Raw genomic sequence first — 19,295 nt, 5'->3', positions numbered from 1 at the left:
CTGCGCTAGAATGAATGGCAGCTAACGTCTTCTGAGAGGAGGACAGCAAAGCTCTGATATCTATAATTATGGTAATAAGTAAAGAAGAGAAACAATTAAGACAACTAATTAAAACTAGAATTAGCGCCTCACAGTTGTATGCTTCCGCCGACCAGTCAAGTTGCAGTTTACATCCATGTCTGTCCAAAATATCATCACTTCCTCATTTTAACCTATTTAATAATAATTTAATAAAGAAATAGTCTATATGAAATAGACACATGGTAAAGCCTACTTTGTATACTCCTGTGTGAATTAAGGGAAATGAGGTACAGGTACTGCATTTAGCATAAAGAAATATGCTCAAATCATAACATGGCAAACTGCAGCCCAACAGGCAACAACAGCTGTCAGTGTGTCAGTGTGTATACCTCCAGTTAGAGAAGATGTCTTCTTCTAGATTTAAAACTGAGCCCGCTACAACCTAAAAATCGCAAGTTGCATTGATGCGTTAAAGAAATTAGTTCTGTTAAAATGAATCTGCGTTAACACGTTATTTTCCTGTTAACTTTGACAGCCTTATTACAGACCTTTTACTTGCCATTCTGTTGCTAGGGCAACAGCTTTGGTCCAAGATAACTTCCTGTCAGCTACCGCATTAACAAACATTGGAACAGGAAATACAAAGGGTCCATTTAAAATATCTATGTTTTCAAGTTTGAAAAGCTCTACAAGGTTTACCTTTACCTTTCCTACTATATCAAGTCAAAATGTCTGAATAAAGGTCATTTGGTGACCTCACGTAACTCCCAGCCTGGATCCACCCAACTTCAAACTGAACGAGGTCCAATCAGGCAAAATAAATGAAAACTCGTATGAGGCTGTGCCAGTGGAGTGTAGGAGCTTTAAAACCTCCCAGAACAAATCCCCCAAACTAACAAAAAAATAGGCATGCATCAAATGGGACACTCTACTTTGAAGCAAAAGGGAAATGAGGCCACTATGCTTTGGTTTGTCATGCAGAAGTTAGAAGTCTGCATTTGGCAGTGAGCGAAGCTGTTAAATGCCTCCAACAAATATTTACAAAGCCCCTCTTCATCACCCAGTTCTGGCGCTTTGACACGGCAATGATTATAGGTACAATAACTAATCCCTCATTAATGTTGTGTCCACACTGCGGCGGCTCACTGAGATAAGAAATCAATGTACCTTTGCCTGAGGCGAGAACTCAGAGCTGTCCATCTCCCGTGTTTGAACAGCACATACTCTCCATATGAAAAGATTGTTAGAGAAGTAAGACATCCTGGACTTATTGATAGTAACTCAATATCCCTAGGACAACATATTCATGCTTTATAAGCAGGGGCTTTGGTTTAAGAGACTGATCTATGCCACATTTCTGCTGGAGAAATCACAGCTGAGGTGATACAATCACGTTAGGTTGGTGTTTGTTAATTCGAGGGTAAGAAAGACAAAGCCCTCTGCACACACGATCCACTGGGACGGAGCCAAAGACTTTAACGGTTCAGAAGAAAATAAACATTTTCTCTCTAATTCTCCCTAAAAACGTTGACAGGGCTTTTTTCTCATTCTTGCAACATTTAATGTTGATTTGAATTACAAATGCACATTGCAAATATGTACTTTACCCGGAGCTCCCTATGGCACCGAGTCGCTCTTTAAAGATTCATAAAGCATTTTCAGAACCCATCTTCCTCCACGTTCAAGCACTCTAACTCCCAATAGAGATGGTAATGTATTGTTCCAAATATTCTCATTGCAAGCTTGTTAGGGAGTTAAAATTACAATCATTGAGGCGTAAAGACATTTTTACAGTTACAGTCTTTCCAATTTGAGGGCTCAGCAAAAAAAAATGAAATAAAAACTTTAGACTCTGGAAATGCTTAAATTTGCCAGCTCATGTAAGTCCAGTGAAGCACGATAGTAGAGCGGCCATGAATGGAAGTAAAGATAACACCAGCAGGCTGAAACAGCTCTTCAGAGGTCTTCATTCTGTCTTTGGTACACAGCTGGATCATCCTTTTGGACCCCTGTTGTTGCTTTACAGACACATGCGCACATACGGTAAAGCACACACGCTGGGTACGGTTGATCCAACATGGTGACCCGTTGTTATCTTCGCCACGCCAGCTTTGTTTGCATGGATCATCTGGAAACTCCATTTGTTGTTGGAGACGCATTAAAGGGGGCGAGTCAACAAACTCCAAATGCCCATCCTGACCCGCTGGTGTTGTCTTCCAACAAAAAAGAGCTTCTGAGCCATAAAATGAACAGATGGTGCAAAAAGTTGAATTCTTAACAGTGAAGAATCAATAACCTGTCGGTTACAAAACAGTGAACAGCTCTGAGAACGGAGCCGTGCAGCTCTGGTAGTCGGTAGTGACCAAGAATTGGATCCACCTCTCTGTGGGGGCCGAGGGCTTTTTGCTTTTGTTTGGAACAAAAGGAAAAAAACGTTAACAGTCGAGGATACAAGAATCTAGTATTTATACAAAATGTAATCACCACAGGCTGTCCAGGTGACTTTCTGGTGTCCCTAGTACCTCCTCCTGTTAACATTAGAAACGTGGTCATTCTTTTCATTTAATAGCAGCGGGGAGTAATTATGGCCGATTCAAGTGGCTCACCCCACACAGCTATCTGACTTGGGAAGGAATCCACAAAAAGGGACTGCCTGTCTGTCTGTATTCTATTGTATAACCAATTAGAGGTAGGCTGTCGACATGAATTTGGACTATGAGCTCTCAAACTTTGCGCTCAGGAAACCAAAAATGGAATAGGTTTCTGGTTGAGACTGCCCCAAATCTGCCTCTTCTGCTATTTCTTGTATTGATGTTAATCTTTTGTTTGACTTTTCTGGGAGAACTGAAAGACCTCGATCTGCGCAGTCACCACATTTAGAGATTATATAGGCTGAGCATTGATCATGAATACTCAGATTTAGGATTGTAACGCATTTGATTGTGACTGACCTGAATCAAAATAGTGACATTTCACAACAGAGGCATGAAGATAAATAAATAAATAAGACCACACTGAACCAGGACGTTATCCCAAATGTAGACAAACAGCTGCCCCAAAATAAATAAGATGAAATAGAGTTTTAAACACCCCAACTTCAGTTCAAACTGTTCTTTCCTTTATTAGCTTTCTGTCTTTTTTTATTAACTCTCTGCTACAAGAACTCACTTTATATTATATAAGCAGACTGAATGATAAGTGTGTTAGACCTTGAGCTGATTGTAACGAAATAAATGACACAAATTATGAAAAGGCAAGCCAGTACAAAAGCCTCATTAAAATCAAATACAGTACAGACTAAAAAAACATTTAAGCTAATATACTGTATTGTATACTGTAAAACTAAAGGTCAAAAAAATCATAAAGTATGGAAATACCATTAGAATATTATTGGTTAAGTGTTCAGATCTGTTACTTAAGTAAAAGCAGCAATACCACAGTGTATAAAAATACTTTGTTAAGTAAAAGTCCTGTATTTAAAATGTTACTTAAGTAAAAGTAAAAAGAATTAGCATCAAAATATTCATAAAGTACCAAAAGTACTTATTAAGCAGAATAGCCCACTTAATAATAATGTATATAATATCTTTGGATTATAATTATTGATGCATTAATGTGATCATCACTTTAATGTAAAGAAAGGGGTAATTTTATTTGCTTATGTCCTTATCTTATTTATTTATACTTATCTTAACCGATAATAATGTATACTTAACGTATTTATTTATACTTATCTTAACCTATAATAATATAAACCTATCTTATTTATTTATACTCATCTTAACCCATAATAACCTATAATTATAGATACAGTACTTTTTTATTTATTTATTTATTTATACATACTTATCTTAACCTATAATAATATATACTTATTTATTTATACTTATCTTAACCTATAATATATACTTATCTTATTTATTTATACTCATCTTAACCTATAATAATATACACTTATCTTATTTATTTATACCTATCTTAACCTATAATGATACTTATTTATCTATACTTATCTGAACCTATAATTATACATGTTACTTTATATAATTAACCTGAATTTGCAAAGTAACTACTAACTCAAGTTAAATAAATGTAATAAATAAACACCACAGCCCCCACTATGAGTCCCTGTAGTAATATTATAATAGTGTTGTTGTCACTGAATGAACCTGATGTCATCCTGTATTAACACCACAGAAGCTCTGACCGTGTAATCAGGCTGGTTAATGTCCTCTCTCCTGCTCAGTCTCTCTCTCTCTTCCTCTTGGCTTGTGGCTCTTCCCAGCAGCAGTCAGCATCTCTCCAGCAGCGGACTCAAGGACTCTAGTAACCAGCTCGACGCGCAACAGAAGGCTCTCTCTCCCTCCCTCTCTCTCTGTCTCAAAGTACCGGACCTTACAGCGCGCAGGACAACTTACACTCGCAGTATTACGCATCTTATTACGCATGGCTCTGGGTCTGGTTTTGGCTCTGGCTTTGCGCAAAAGCACGACTGGAACACCGTCTTGGAAGATTGGATTTTAAGAAAATAAAAAACACTGCAACAACAAACTCAAAAAGACGATTTAAGGATTTTTTTTCCTCCCCTACAAGACATTCTTCTCCTTGTGCCAATAATGATCTCCACACGCGTTACAGGATTGTCTCTCCTCCTCTCCGTGTGATCTCATACAGCTGTACGTGGAGAGTCCGACGCGTTATCTGAAAGCCTCATTTCACACAGAGAGAGATGGATCTGTGGGGAGTTTATCTGTTCCATCTCATAACTTTGGGTAAGTAAACACTTGTCTTTTAAAATACATAAATAATGTTGGAATTATGCGTCTTCAGCAGCTGAAGAAAATAATCCAACCTGCTCCATTATGAGTTGGATTAATCTCATCCAATTAATCTAATAGAAGGAGTTTATGGGTCGTTTCTTCCTTTTAATCGTTTGGGTGCCATGCTGCATATTTATTTTAATAAACAATGTGAAAAAAAAAATCATTATGTAGAATTTAATTACTTAATAATAATAATTTAAGAACAATATTTTCCTGTCAGAGATCAGCTGGGTTGTACAGTATTGTATATGTGCAAAAAAAATGTGCATACGCGCACGTGCTTAAATGTGTGCACGTGTGCGTCTGAGCGCGTGTGTTTGTGTGTGTGCACATATAAAAACTGCACAACAACGCTCCTTTTTCTTCTATATGGGGTCTGGATTATATTTTTGGCTTCCTATAGTTACTGCAGAAGCCTATACTGTATATCCCATGTCCACATTTTAGATATATTATCAATGTTTGCATCATATTTCATATTCAATAGTTTTCCACCGTTACATAATATCTGTCATATTTACCTGCCATTCAAAGTTTCATACCAGACTTGCTTTATTGTTTAATGTGGTAAAACCCTCTAAAAGTGACCATCCTCAGCAGTACATCAGTCATTGCATTGTCACTGAGCTACCTGCTCTCCATGTAATTGACCAAATCTGGAATATTGATTTTTGTGGCAACAATCCACAGTCTCCTGAGAAGAGAGCTGCCTGGCGTTGTCTTCGTCACCATACGCAAATGTGTCAATCTCCTGCCTCCATGCACAGTCCTAACTGTAACTAATATAATTATACTCACACTGATGGTCGTGGCAGCCGAAATGATCATTCTCCTTTTTAACTGTCACCAGCTTTCCTGCTTAACAAAAGGCAGCAGGAATATGGATCATATCTTACTCCTTTATGCATTAATATCCTCTTCATTAGAAGAATGAATGGAGTAAGAAATGCAGGATGTGAATGAATACAGTTTGCTTTTTGAATCAGCTTTTCTCTCCGTAATGACGCCTCACATTCATTGGGTATGATTTGGCCGTAATGGCTGATTAGAATAGAAGCAGACGGAGACAGTTGTGTTCTCCAGCCATATGCCTGGAAACAACTCAAGTCTCTGAACTTGTTTTTGCAAAACCTGCATATTTAGATGTATATAATGAATACAGCAGTACTCAGGATGAATTACTGATAAACTGGATGCTGATTCTAGCCGGTTTCGCCATCTGCTCAAATCAATTAGCCGACACCGAACTGCAAAAGGTCAGAAAACTGTTTGGATGACTCAACCTATTTATGTGGCATTCTGGAAAGTTTCTGTGACTTCCAAGGCGACAGAAATCCAATCATCTCACCACATTATCCAGCTACCCCAACTGCTCTGGATACCTGCTAGCCAACACAGAGAAGTCTCAAAACATCACCATTTTCCAGAAAGAGCTCTTAAAGCAAACATCATGAGCCTATTTCTCAGCTGGGAGTTGTGGCCATTAGAGGCCTCGGCATTGTTGGACTATCTCACGGCTTTTGTTGCCCGTCTTTGTTGGGTGAAAATCATGTTGCAACAGTGAAACATTCTCTGTGTAGTTATTTGTGCTCAGTATTTACTTTTCGAACACAGGGACAGACGATGTAAAATTATATTTTTCAGAAGCAATGTCAGTTCTATTTTTGCAAATATCCAAGATAGTTTGAGGCCTTGTAGTTAATGCAAATTCATTTTTTTTTCTATTCAAAATGTCATAAGATTCCTAGTAGTGAATACTTTTGGGCTGAAGTGATTTTTTTTCAATGAAAAAATGCAAAATATTCTCACAGTTTCTTGTTCTCAAAATGGGACTATTTGCTGCTTTGTGTGTTTAATAACATTGTGAAGTGAATATCTTTTGATTTTGGACTGTTGGTCTGACAAAACAAGATATTTGAAGATGTCAACCTAGGCTCTGGGAAATTGTGATGGACATTTTATAGACTAAACGATGTATCGATTAATTCTGAAAGGTAGGGGACAGATTAATCAATAATGAAAATAATCTTTACTTACACTTATAAGGCAACATATCCTCATACAACGGTTCATATGACATCTTACGAAAAATGTATTCTTCATTTTTCGTACGTTTTCCTACAAATGTCCAGCAACATGTGAAGCACCTGTCAATTTCTGCTCCAGTCATTTCAAAATAAACTTCCATCTTCACAGGAAAGGACTTTGTTAGGTTTAGGCAACAAAACTATTTAGGATTAGGCAACAAAACTACTTAGTTCGGATAAGGCAACAAAACTACTTACTTAGGTTTAGGCAACAAAATTACTTAGTTAGGTTTAAGCAACAAAACAACTTAGTTAGGTTTAGGGAAAGATCGTGGTTTGAAAATAATTACGGAAGTGACGTTACTTATATACGAAAGTTAAGTGACAAATAAATCAATGTTGACTTCTGGTTTTCACACGGGGTACGAACACCGGTCTTCTGGGCGAAAGTCTGATGTTTATTGACCCACCAATCCACCCCGACCTCCTCCCCTACGCAGCGTTTGCCACTCTTTATATGTCCTTGTTAACATTACATGAATTACACACAATTTCGTGATATATATATATATATATATATATATATACGTATATATATGAATTACAGTGCGTTACATTTTGTAGGTATAGCTATGAACTGTGTACAAGAACAGCCTGTATAAGGACAAAATAATCATGTTCCATCAGTGTAAATAAACCAACATTTCTACACCAAGCTTGGTTTATTAAAACTTGCTCATAACGTATCTGACTCATGTTGGTCTCAGCTGAGACATGAACCTCGAGCAGTGATGATGTTCAGGTCCTGAAGACGTCATAAATCTAGCAGAAGGTCAGTTTTATGCATTCAGAGGAGTTCAAATTGAATCACTGTTGTTGCCTACACTGTTATGAAAAATAAAAATGAATCCCAGGCAAGTAGTTGACTGTCCCAAGCTTTGATCTTATCTGTATGATAAATGTGCACTGGGACTCCCTTTGACAGATCCACACGGAGGCTCGAAATTATATAGAATTAAGCACAATTGTGCAGTGTAAGTCTTTTTTTTTTTTTAGGTTAGATAAGCATTTTCCTGCAGTATTAACTTGAAATGGTGAAAAGGGCACCATAGTCACATCACAACCATTTTATATATCAAGTCCCAATAGTAGCACAAGGTGATTGCATTTAATATTACACAAGTAGTGATCTCCAGTGGCACTCAAACTGGCAGAGGTTGCAGTGAAAAACCAGTAGCAGCTGACAAGAATATGCAAATTGGTCTTAACTCTTCAAATAATTTACATTTTTTCTGATTAAGGCCTGTCATAGCTTTTCAGTTTGTCTTTTAATTTCTCTGTACTTTAACCTCCTTCTTCCTGAATCAGAGCTGCTTTTCAACTGCAACAGCGGCCAGCTTCAGCCTACCGTCGAGCTATATTTTTTGATTTAATGGTTTTGACATTGTGGGATATGACCTGTGTCTTTAATGGAGACAGATAAGTACTGCCAAGCATGCTATTACCTAGCATATTGGCTGGCCTCTTGTAGGGGATTTGTCATGAATCTCATTTGAAGCAGGCAGTACCCACAGCGGACATACAGCCCACCACACGCTCACGCTGTCTTCATGTGGGACAGATAGGTCAGTCATTCCAGTCCCAGAGAAATGTGGGCATTATTGGTGAGAGGAGATAGTGTAACCTTGACTATGGGTGTTTCACTAAGACGTTATTACCACTTTAACCCCGTGTATGACCCAAGATGCATTTGAACCTTCATACTCACTGTTGGTCAGCGTTAAATAATTGGTTGTAACTGTTTAGTTCCTAACACATCACAACTAAACCAGATGATTGCACCTTGTATAATTGTTCATAGGGATGGGGATCGTTAATTTTTATTGGTGGAAAGATGAGACAACAATAAATTCTAAAACAGAACTGGTATTGCTTTTATTGCTTAACTGTGAGTCAAACAACAAGAATTACATTTGCCTAGCCTTTGACCGCTTTGCACGTTCAGCCATCCTGGCAACCAAGTGACCAAATGAAAGATAAAGCGAACGAGGGTGTGAGGCAATTCAATTCTTCTTTGATTAGTTCAGTGTCGAAGTGTGTGACCAGAGGCATGACCTGGGGGAAAATGTGATGTGGAATTAATGTTTTGACGTAGGAATCTTTTTCACGGCGGAACAGTAAACAAATCGGCTATACCAATGGTGTTAATTCAGACAGATAGTCTTTAGGTTTACAGAATGGACAGATATTTGACAGCGACAAAAAGAAAAACAGACGATGCTTCGGAGACGAACAAGACAACGTGCTCAGCCGACAGTAATAAACAAAAAAATATGACAAAGTAGGGCTGCGTCAAATAGTTCGAAGCTTCATTCATGACGTTGACATTCAAATTATTATTAATAACTTACAGAAACATTACTTTTCACCATTCTTCCCCTCTCTCTCTCCGACTCTGTCATTAATTGCCTCAGTCCTCAGTCCAAAAGTCAAAATTTATTAAAAAAAAGAAAGATGTAATCACTTCCAAAATTCACAACATGTTTTTATCAAACTAAATATTCTGCTTCAGTCCATATTTGTTGGCATTTAGCCTTTCAAAAACAACATTTTCACTGCGGTCAAAAACTGTTTACTCTCCCGCACGCACCTGTATTAACGGGGCGGTCCAGCAGCAATCTAACAGCACCATAAATTACATATATTACATATACTGTATATAATCACAACAACCTCACTCTGGCTTTAAAACTGAGCCCACTACAAACTTAAAATGGCAAATTGCATTAAAGAGATTAGAGAGAAAAAAATAATTTGCATTTAGTATTGCGTTAACTTTGACAGCCCTGCCTAAAACACATCTTTGGCATTTCTTGTAAAGTGTCTGCCGACATATAAGCTAACATCTGTCAATATATCCGTCCAGCTGATATTGACTAAGCTCTAATAACTGGGTTAATCTTAAGTTTGTGCTTCGATATAAAAAGGGTTTAAAGTGTGAATCTTTAAGTACCATCATACACTTTAGTAAAACAGGTGAGGAAACAAAGGAAACATTTTATGGATTCTAGCATAAATAATAGCTGCAGTAATGAGTTAATGCATCTGTCCTAATGGACATAAAACACTATAAAAAGGATACGAGTTTTCCATCTAAACCCTATCAATATATGTGAGTAACATTCACTCGCTGGCAGAGCTGAGGGTTAAAAGCTTTAGAGACAGAATGGCTGTTACACTTTTCCTGTGGGCTGCCTCTGTTCTCCAGCCACTGTCAGGGCCCTTAAAAATGCCTTTGTCTTTAACTAGTGAGGGTTTTAAAATCTGCTGCTGAGCTGGCACATAGCCATTCATCGGATGTCAGTCAGTCTGATGGCTCTGGCCTTTAATGGTGACAGTATTCAATTTCTTACACAATCATCAGCCTATAATATTAAATTGTAATAACTTCAAACAGTACATAAAGTTTGGAGTAAAATCTGCTCACAGCTGAAAAAGTCTGAGGCGAGCAGTGACATTGTCGTCTTGCTGGGGGAGGGGTTGAAGCCAAAGACGTGCCATTGATTTGTCGTGATGAATGTGGGTGAAAAATAAATGAGTCTGAGTTTAAAGCCCTAATCCATTATTGTAGTCGAGTGCCTCCAGTTATACCACTGTTAACTCATTACTGAATGTGTTTACATTATGAGATTTATGGGACTGAAGGCACTCTCTGTTGGGACAAAATGACCAACAACAAGTAATGGGGAGACAGAATACGACTCCTGTCTATTTTACATTTATATTTCATGTCTTAAGAGGCTTAGTGGCTTAGTATGCCAATAAAAATAGGACAGATTCTAATTTGGAGTTACAATAGATGGTAGAAGCTGTAAAAACCTTATTGTCTATCCATTCATATTATTACATTTCCATCCTCATTTCCAACTGTCTTCATGTTGGCAAATATTTTGAAAAATATAAACAAAATCTGGCCCTTTAAGTGCTTAAGCAGTTTTATTCTCATATTTTCACAAACCAGTTATGTATCATTTGTTTCTGTTTATGATTATGAGAACATCTTTCTCAAGTGTATTGATGTTTTATTAGGTACTTAAAGCTACAATAGCAAATCAAATTACTACGTGTAAGTGTCACGATCAGTGTTGGAAATTAGCTTTTTTGTCCACCTGCCACTGTGGCAAAATCTACCAGCCACTCAAAAGATTACCATTGTTTTTTTGGCTGGTGAGTGAAGCAAATCTAGCAGCCACTTGCATATTTTACTGGCATTTGGCTGGTGGCTGGTGTTAATTTCCAACCCTGGTCACGATTGCAGTGATGAACCCACATATCATTAACACCCAACTCTGCAGTTCCCCTCAGTTCTACAGAATATTAGGTGTTTTTCAAGTCATTGATTTGGTTTCTTGGCCAAATATACTTACTCACTTAGGCCTTTAAATTCCCTAAGGAACATAGGCCATCGATGAAACCCCTCCATTTTCTCCGGTCTTGTGCCCTCCGATCTAGTTGTTGCCATGACAGCCCTTCCTTCTTCATGTCCTGTTCTGTGGTTCTTCTCCAGGTGGTTCTAGGACGTCCTCTCTTCCTCTTTCCTTGTGGGTTCCATGTTAGAGCTTTCTTTGTGATCGATTTATTTTGTCTTCTGAGTGTGTGACCTATCCACCTCCATTTTCTCCTCTTGATTTGAATTTCTATCGTTTCCTGCTTGGTGCGTTCCCATAGGTTGGCGTTTGAGATGACGTTGGCCAGTAGATTCCCAGGAGCCGTCAGAGGCAGCGGTTAATGAATGTCTGTAATTTGTTCAGTATGTTGGTGGTTGTCTTCCATGTTTCGGATCCGTAGAGTACAATGGATTTGACATTTGAATTAAAGATTTGTAGTTTGGTCTTGCGTAATAGGATTTTTGTTTTCCAGATTTTGTTTAAGATGTTGAATGTTGTCCTTGCTTTTCCAATTCTGGCTTTGACATCCTCCTCCGTACCTCCGTCCACAGTAACTATGCTCCCAAGGTAAAGCTGGCTACTTCCTCTAGCTGGTTTTGATCCATGATTATTGGTGTGTTGTTCTTGTTGTTGATTCTCATTAACTTGGTTTTTGATGAGTCGATTTTTTCCTTTCATGTTCCTTTTCCTCTAAATGTCTTTAAACATAGATTAGGTATAGAAATAAAGACATAAGCACTGTATAATTGTAATGACAATACTGTAAGTTATTGGAAAATGTTTTAATAAGAAAATAACCCTATATACTGCATCATCAATTGTAAACTGAACCCCTCGCTGCACTGTTGCAAGCTTCGTTGTTATATTTGTGTTTTATTTGTGTATGCATAAAAGCAATAAAGACTAAAGTGACAAAAAAGTGTTTAAACATAAGTAAACACTCAGACGCAGTGTCTGGTTTAAAGCACAACGCTTCTTGCTACTTTATTAGATTAAGTCAGGATCATGAAACAGCAACCACCGGCAAAGGTCTTGGCAAGAAAAACCCCACTGTGGTTAAAGTTGGAGGAACAATCGAGCTCATGGCGCGATGCCTTGTTTTCGGAGAAAAACTTGATACTTTGTGGTTGTGAATCGATCTTCCCAGTAGTACATTTTGTTTTGTTTGATTTAAATGTTTTCTGTGAAGTGCTGAGAAAGCAGTTAGTTTCCCCTTTAGTCTACTGGTGGCATTATTCGACGAAATGTTGTGGGTTCAGTGAAATAAAACACACTGGCTGTAGAAAGATGATGCTGTTCAGTTCCTTGGGAGATGCCTCAGGATTAAGTCCATTAAACATCTGGGATGGACATGCTATTCTATATATTATCAATTACATGCAGTATCTACTTTCACCCAACCCCCTTCCGCCTTTCCTTTTGGCTGTCACAACACAACATTACCCTCAATTATCATGTTTCTGGTCAGCGTCCGAGATCTCAGGTCTGATTCTCTGCTAAATATAAGACTCTATTATACTGTTCAGAAGTGAGACAGGGAGAAATAAACTGACTGTCAGCTGAAAGAAAAAAAAACACCAGTGGTCATTATCTGAACTCAAGTGACAGTGATATATTCACAGAATGGGTTTCCTTTCACCTGCATAACACACTGGGGATAAAACTGCCGCTGATCACAAAGTTTAGAGCTAGAAGGTGAAAATGACACCAGTACTTGCGTAAGTAGGGCTCCTGATCAGACTAAAAGCAGCGTCTCTCCCTCTCCATTAGGAGACTCAGAAAATGGCTCTTAGGTTATAGACATACAGTGGCCTCTAAGGGCCAAACAGAGGCTCATTAACTCGGAGCCTGTCGGTGGTTATCCAGAGAGCACGACTGTTCCAGACAAGTAGGCACAGCCCCATTGTGACACAATTTCAAAACGGAGGGCTTAAGCTCAACTTCCTGCCATCCTGTTGTATTTCTGGGACACTGCTCTATTTGCGGTGAGTGAAGCTTCATTAAGATAGATGGAAGCAAATTTTTGGAAGAGCACATGCGACAAAGATCCAAGGACATATTTTCCGCTCTCCCTCCTCTAGTTAGCAGAGTGTGAAATTAGTATTTTCATTGCACACGAGGCATATACACTACGGCCACTGAGTGGGCATAAGTTATTTTACTCAAATGTTTTATTTTTTCGGGGGACAAACAACGGTGTGACATCAGCAACAAGCTGGAAACAACACTGCAGCTTTCTAGGCATTGCTGAGATTCAGACGTAATCCTCTTAAAAATGATAAAATGGGCAGATGTGGACTTTTTTTTATATGTAAATAATAAAGGTGGTCGGTTCACCTGTGTATCATGATTTTTTTTTACGATTTTAAAATAGATTTTTTAATGCCAGAATCGATATATTTGCTTCATTTGAGTCTACGCGGAGGTAGAAGGAAGTTATCGCTTTAGTTGTTGTAGTCTGAGTAATGAGACGTCATATCCGCTCCGTAGCCGTCAACCAAAACAAACCGCAGCGAGCCAAAACGAGAAAGTTGAAAACAGCGGAGGGTCTGCGTCGATACGACCTGCACCCTCGCATTTTAAATCCAACTTGGTAAACACAACACATACAGTAAAATATGGAAACACTTTGGGTTTCACACATTACCAGGAAAAGCAGAGCTAGACATCATGGCTAAAGCTGCATGCTAACTCTGTCATGGACAGGAAACGTTATCGTATTTTGTTGTAATGTGCGGTCAAACTGGCGTCACTCTCATCTCCGATGTCAAATCAGCCGACGCTACAACTGTAGAGCACCCATATACTGACATTTATGTTAAATGAATTCAAACGGCCCCGATGGAGCTGACCATGGATGTATAAAGAAAACGGAGCTGACGGGAGAGCTAGCGACGGACTTGGCAAAGTCAGCGGAAGTACCCATGTGTGATTACGTCCGGTTTTCAAAATAAGATGTTGACAAAGGGAACTGTATATACAAAACATATATATGGAAATAAGATTGATGGATTATATTCACCAGAAGTATAAAACATCACATGCCCCTTATAAATTAAAAAGAAAATACCACTGATTTGTGAGAGAAATGTCTTTATCCTTAAAAATGTTGGGGTGCTGGAATTCTTTTTTAAAAATAATTCCTGACAATGACTGATATATTTGACAACGGTGCTCTCTCTTACTCCGGTGCAATAACCTTCAGTCAATGTTGAACTTCTTTTTGATTAATATAGTGAGTTTTTCTGTTTCCTCTTTGACTTGCTGGCATTAATAACCAGCGAAGTGACTTTTTAATGAACCACTCATCGGTCCGGTTATTTTCTCTCCAAACAGGAATGACAGCTGCTGATATTCATTCCCCCTTTTCCGCTTTCCAATTCTCCTGCGGTAAAGAGCTACTGTATCACACAGTGGTCAGCTTGTACAGCAGTATATCCTACGCACTATTTACTGCTTAAATAAAAGTACGAAAAGATTGTCTCTCACTTTAACTTATTCTTGCCGTAAACATTGACACTTAATGTTGCCCCGTAAGTTTTCAAATATGTCAAAGCGGAGTTAGCCAACAACTGAAAAACAGTGTGATAAAAGTTTATAAACCAACTTCAGAGCCAGAAAAGGAGCTTAGACAAGGATGTTTGCAAATGATGGATGCAGCATCCTTGTATCATTGTGGTCCCAACACAGGTTTTATGACAGGCAGGATGAATGAGCTCACTAACTGAGCGTTTTGATATCTGTAGCTGTGCATACCTACTATATGCTGTATTATTGCTATTATTTGATTAGAATAAGTGCAACCTCAAACCTTGTAGTATTTAATTACCGTTTCATTGTTTGTTTACATGCACAGGCAAGTGAATTACACGGCAGTACAGCCAGCAAATGGAATAGTTTCTTATCAGCGTTCCCAGACTAGACCATATACCAGCAGAGCTATGGCACCGAGCAGTTTTTCACTGAAATTAATTCGGCATCTTTATGCCTAGGAGGAGCTCTTCAGTTAATCAAATCAGTGAAATCAGTTTGTGGCCTCATCCTGGCCACAATAAAAAGAAATGACTGGAAATGCTTGTTTGCACGATATAAATTGAATTATTGTCTACACCGAGAAATAGTATTAGAAAAAGAAACAATATAACCTTGTAGCAATTCATGGACCCTCTCAAGCCATGTGTCCTCGCTCTAAACCATGTCACCCTTACTATGTCTCAGGGAGTAGAGCGGGTCCCTGGGTGCTTCACGGCAGCCCACTGCTCCTAAATGCTAAGGATGGGTTAAATGCAGGTGTCCAATTTCATGTATGTACCTGTATGTTCATATTTTTTAGTATTATTGTTACTACTCTACAGCTTTCTAGGAGAAGAGACATTGGATTTCATTTCAGTGGAAATTATAATAAAGCTCCCTGAGGTGATAAAAATATGTAAAAACACTGCAGATGTTGCCAAGCATATTTCATTATTTAAAAAAAAAAAAAAATCAACCACAAGCATTTGTGGTAGTGACCGCACCATAAAAATATACAATTCAAGGAACTTTTATTAATACTGATAACAGCAACATGCTTTTCCAGTGCTTCATCATCTGTGGTTAAAACCACAAACACTTGCGGTTGATTTCTTCTGACTACATGTTCGTTTTGCAGTTCTATTTGTCATATATTTTTTTATTATTATTATTCATATTCCAAATATGTGGTATACTAGCTTTTAGATTAGCACTAACAAGAAGGTTCTGGGTTAAAATCCTGGTCTCGGAGTTTGCACGTTTCCTCACACAATCCAAAAACATGCAGGACACGTGTACTGGAAACAAAACCTCCCCAGGTACGAATGCAAATATGCATTCTACTGTATGTATGAGCTCCGTGATGAATGCCGACCCATCCAGAGTGCTTCTCTGCTCGCACAGAATTAAGTGGGTAGAAGACGATATATGGATGTCTATACTTGCAAGTGGAACGCTATTAGTTTGGTCTGTGTGAAGCTGTAGATGTATATTAACATGAAAAGGAGAGCAATCCCTTGACTAAATATCTCAAATATAATAGTTTGAGTGAAGCTGCCCACAAGCAAACTAACACTCACAAATCTCAAGTGTTCACTTTAACAGGCTCAAGTCTGAAAGGGTTTAAACATGTCTATCCATATAAGACTCATGTGGCATTACACCACATGTGGTCTTTAAGGTTTTTTACAGTGAGTAACCTCCGGGTCTGAAAAGTGAAGCCAATGCTGAAGAGCCTTAAACTTGCATTCTTTCTAACAGCCAGCAGGGGGCGACTCATCTGGTTGCAAAAAAAAAGTCTGATTGTAAAGGAGTCTATGAGAAAATTAGCCTACTTCTCACTTGATTTATTACCTCAGAAAACATTGTAAACATGAGTATATTCATTGTTTCTTCAATACAGCATGATGTCAATCTAGTAGATTATGGTTTATGAGTCAAATAGACCATAAAAAAGCAGGGTATGCTTTAGGGAGTGGCTACCTTATGATTGACAGGCCGCTACCACGGCGTTGTCCAGTCTGGGAGTTGTTCACGTTTTTGTCTTCAAACTTTAACCCTTTCACAGTGTGTTTTCAGTTCATGAAAGTTAATTATAACATTATGTTCGCCTAAAAAAAGTCTTGTTCAGCATTTGGTTATATTTAGCTCCACCCTCTCGTGTCACTTCTGGTTGCAAACAACCAAGATGGCGAAAGCCAAAATGCCGAACTCGAGGCTTCAAAACGGCAGTCCACAAACCAATCGGTGACGTCATGGTGACTATACGTCCACTTCTTATATACGGTCTATGGGTTTATGTGGCAGAAATAAAGCAGTATGATGTGAAGGTTTGTTGCAAAAGCTGGCTTTAGATGGAACTTTAGATTATCTTACAGTCAGTGTCTGTGAGAGAGCTTCTTGATGAATGCACCTTTTTATATTGAACACTAGAAGATAATAAAAGTCTCGTTGGATTGACTCTAGAGTGGAATATCTGTTATGGCAAACAGCTTCTTCATCTGATCAGTGAAAAGGACTATAGAGGGTTCATGATCCGGTCTACTTTGGTCTTTATACTCAATGCATATTTGTGTCCAGTACATTTAGTTTTCCTCCTCCTGAGGTGATTAGTCAACTTGCTCTGCCGTATAACCTTGTAATGTGGAGATGATAGAGGTTGGACTGAGCGCTGCTCGATTCCTCCAGTGTTCAAGGAAAGGAAACACGCCATTACCAAGGCAGCAGACAGGAACCGGCTGGAGGGCACCTGTCTGTGTGAGCTGCAGTGGATTTACAACATCTGCTCCATGCAGCAGAGGATGCCACCTCCGTTCACCACTACTTGATTAATTATTTCAGACACAGGGAGCGACGCAGCCAACAAATTGCAAAATGTGTGCACAGAAGATTCCCATCTCACTTTGAGCTCAATGATGTTTGCTTTTGTCGACAATTGTGAGAACTTAAGCTTCTTATCTGAACATGAGTGATTCTGTGTTATGACGGGGATTAGCCGGCTTCACTACATGTTCATATGTGGTTGGAAACCTAAATGAGCATGTTGTAACATTCACAACTTTCTTCGACTTCACACGTTTTCTTAATAGCCGGTGTGTGAAGAGACGTTGGCCCGGCTTGCAAAGGCCTTTGACTCTGTCAACCACCCGGTAGATCCAAATCCCTTCCCCTTCTCCATGCCTCGTTAGGCCCTAATTAATTGGATCAAGAGGATGCCACTAAGCGTTTGACAGCTCTCTGTGAGTGATAACTGTGAAACCAGAGCCACATTCCCATAGATATGCCTCTGGAGAAGAATCACTCCATATTAGGTCCATTGACTCTCTGCCACAAACGTCCTGGGGGGATTCAACACTGCTGCTGTGATAAGGAGCAGGAAGACCCCGCTTTGAAAGCTGCAGTGGGTTTTCAAGTTATTTTCTGTGGTACTGTGTCATGATAAATATATCTTCTCAATGGTTAACATAATATAAATGTATCAACATTAAAGGGCTTATTGATAACATCTTTATGTCGATTTTTTTCTTCCGAATAATACATCCACAAAGCCTTTAGAGAGATGCCGAATAAAAGTATGGCTTTTCCTGAAAAAAATTATACTGATCGTGCATTAATTTTAAAAAATGTTGGTGGGTCCAAAATGTATGTTTTGTTTATCTCTGTGGAAGATATTGAACATTCAATTCCCCCTTCTAACAAGGCTTGTGAGCGAATAGTAAAATGACGTTAGTATATCATATGGTATCGCTGGGTCGTCAGTTAGTGTAGAAAAAACAGATAAATGGCTGAGATTGACGTTAAGTGCCTGGCAACAGCTTGTTGTGAAGTAAATGCAATGGAACGGGGGAGGGAGAATATGGCATCTAGTGGCTGAATGTTATCAATGTTATCAACACTTCAGTTATCAGCACTTTTAACGGTATGTGTTCGAAAGATTTTCATGAAATCACACCCCATTTTGATACTTTATGTTTTATATTGTCTGCAATACCCATTCAATGTATTTACATTCAGTATTACCTCTTTATACAGTAGTTTTCATTGTCAGTGGCAGAGTCCGCCATTCATGCGCTGGATTAAAATTGCTTTCACACACACACACACACACACACACACACACACACACAAGCGGTCCACAGGAAACTATGTTTGCATGTCGCAGCGTAATTTTATCTCAGTGATATCAGCCTCACTGTTCACTCTTTTTACAGTGTGTCACAGCTGTATTAAGTTACTGCTAATAAACACCCTACTGCTGCTGCTTCACATTAAAAAAAAGTGTTAAACTGGCGAAACAGTGACTGGCAGTCACAGGAAATGCAATGTGTTTGTCACAGTGGATAGCGCTAAACACGATTTTTTTTCTAAGTATGTGTTTACAACAGTAATTTTGGTCTTTTTGTTTGACAGTGGATGAGTATACATTTTTGCAAGGGAGTGATGAAACAAGAAGGAGCAGCCAC

General features: G+C 38.7%; 1 protein-coding gene and 1 long non-coding RNA gene across 2 annotated transcripts in view; one reads left to right on the top strand and one right to left on the bottom strand.

Moving 5' to 3' along the window:
• Positions 1 to 19,295, bottom strand: part of LOC119494137 — a 100,479-nt gene that overhangs the window by 22,773 nt on the left and 58,411 nt on the right. The window lies entirely within an intron of this gene.
• The window catches only part of gfra4b (GDNF family receptor alpha 4b), a 55,544-nt gene continuing 40,558 nt past the window's right edge, over positions 4,310 to 19,295 (top strand). Inside the window, exon 1 of the mRNA XM_037779755.1 lies at positions 4,310 to 4,793. Within this exon, the coding sequence (XP_037635683.1) occupies positions 4,751 to 4,793 (43 nt within the window). The 5' untranslated portion in view covers positions 4,310 to 4,750. The remainder of the gene's footprint in view (positions 4,794 to 19,295) is intronic.

This window comes from Sebastes umbrosus, chromosome 9 (assembly GCF_015220745.1).
Source record: "Sebastes umbrosus isolate fSebUmb1 chromosome 9, fSebUmb1.pri, whole genome shotgun sequence".
NCBI classification, from domain to species: domain Eukaryota; kingdom Metazoa; phylum Chordata; class Actinopteri; order Perciformes; family Sebastidae; genus Sebastes; species Sebastes umbrosus.
The sequence above is the reverse complement of the archived record's forward strand: the minus strand, read 5'-3'. Positions and strand labels throughout refer to the sequence as shown.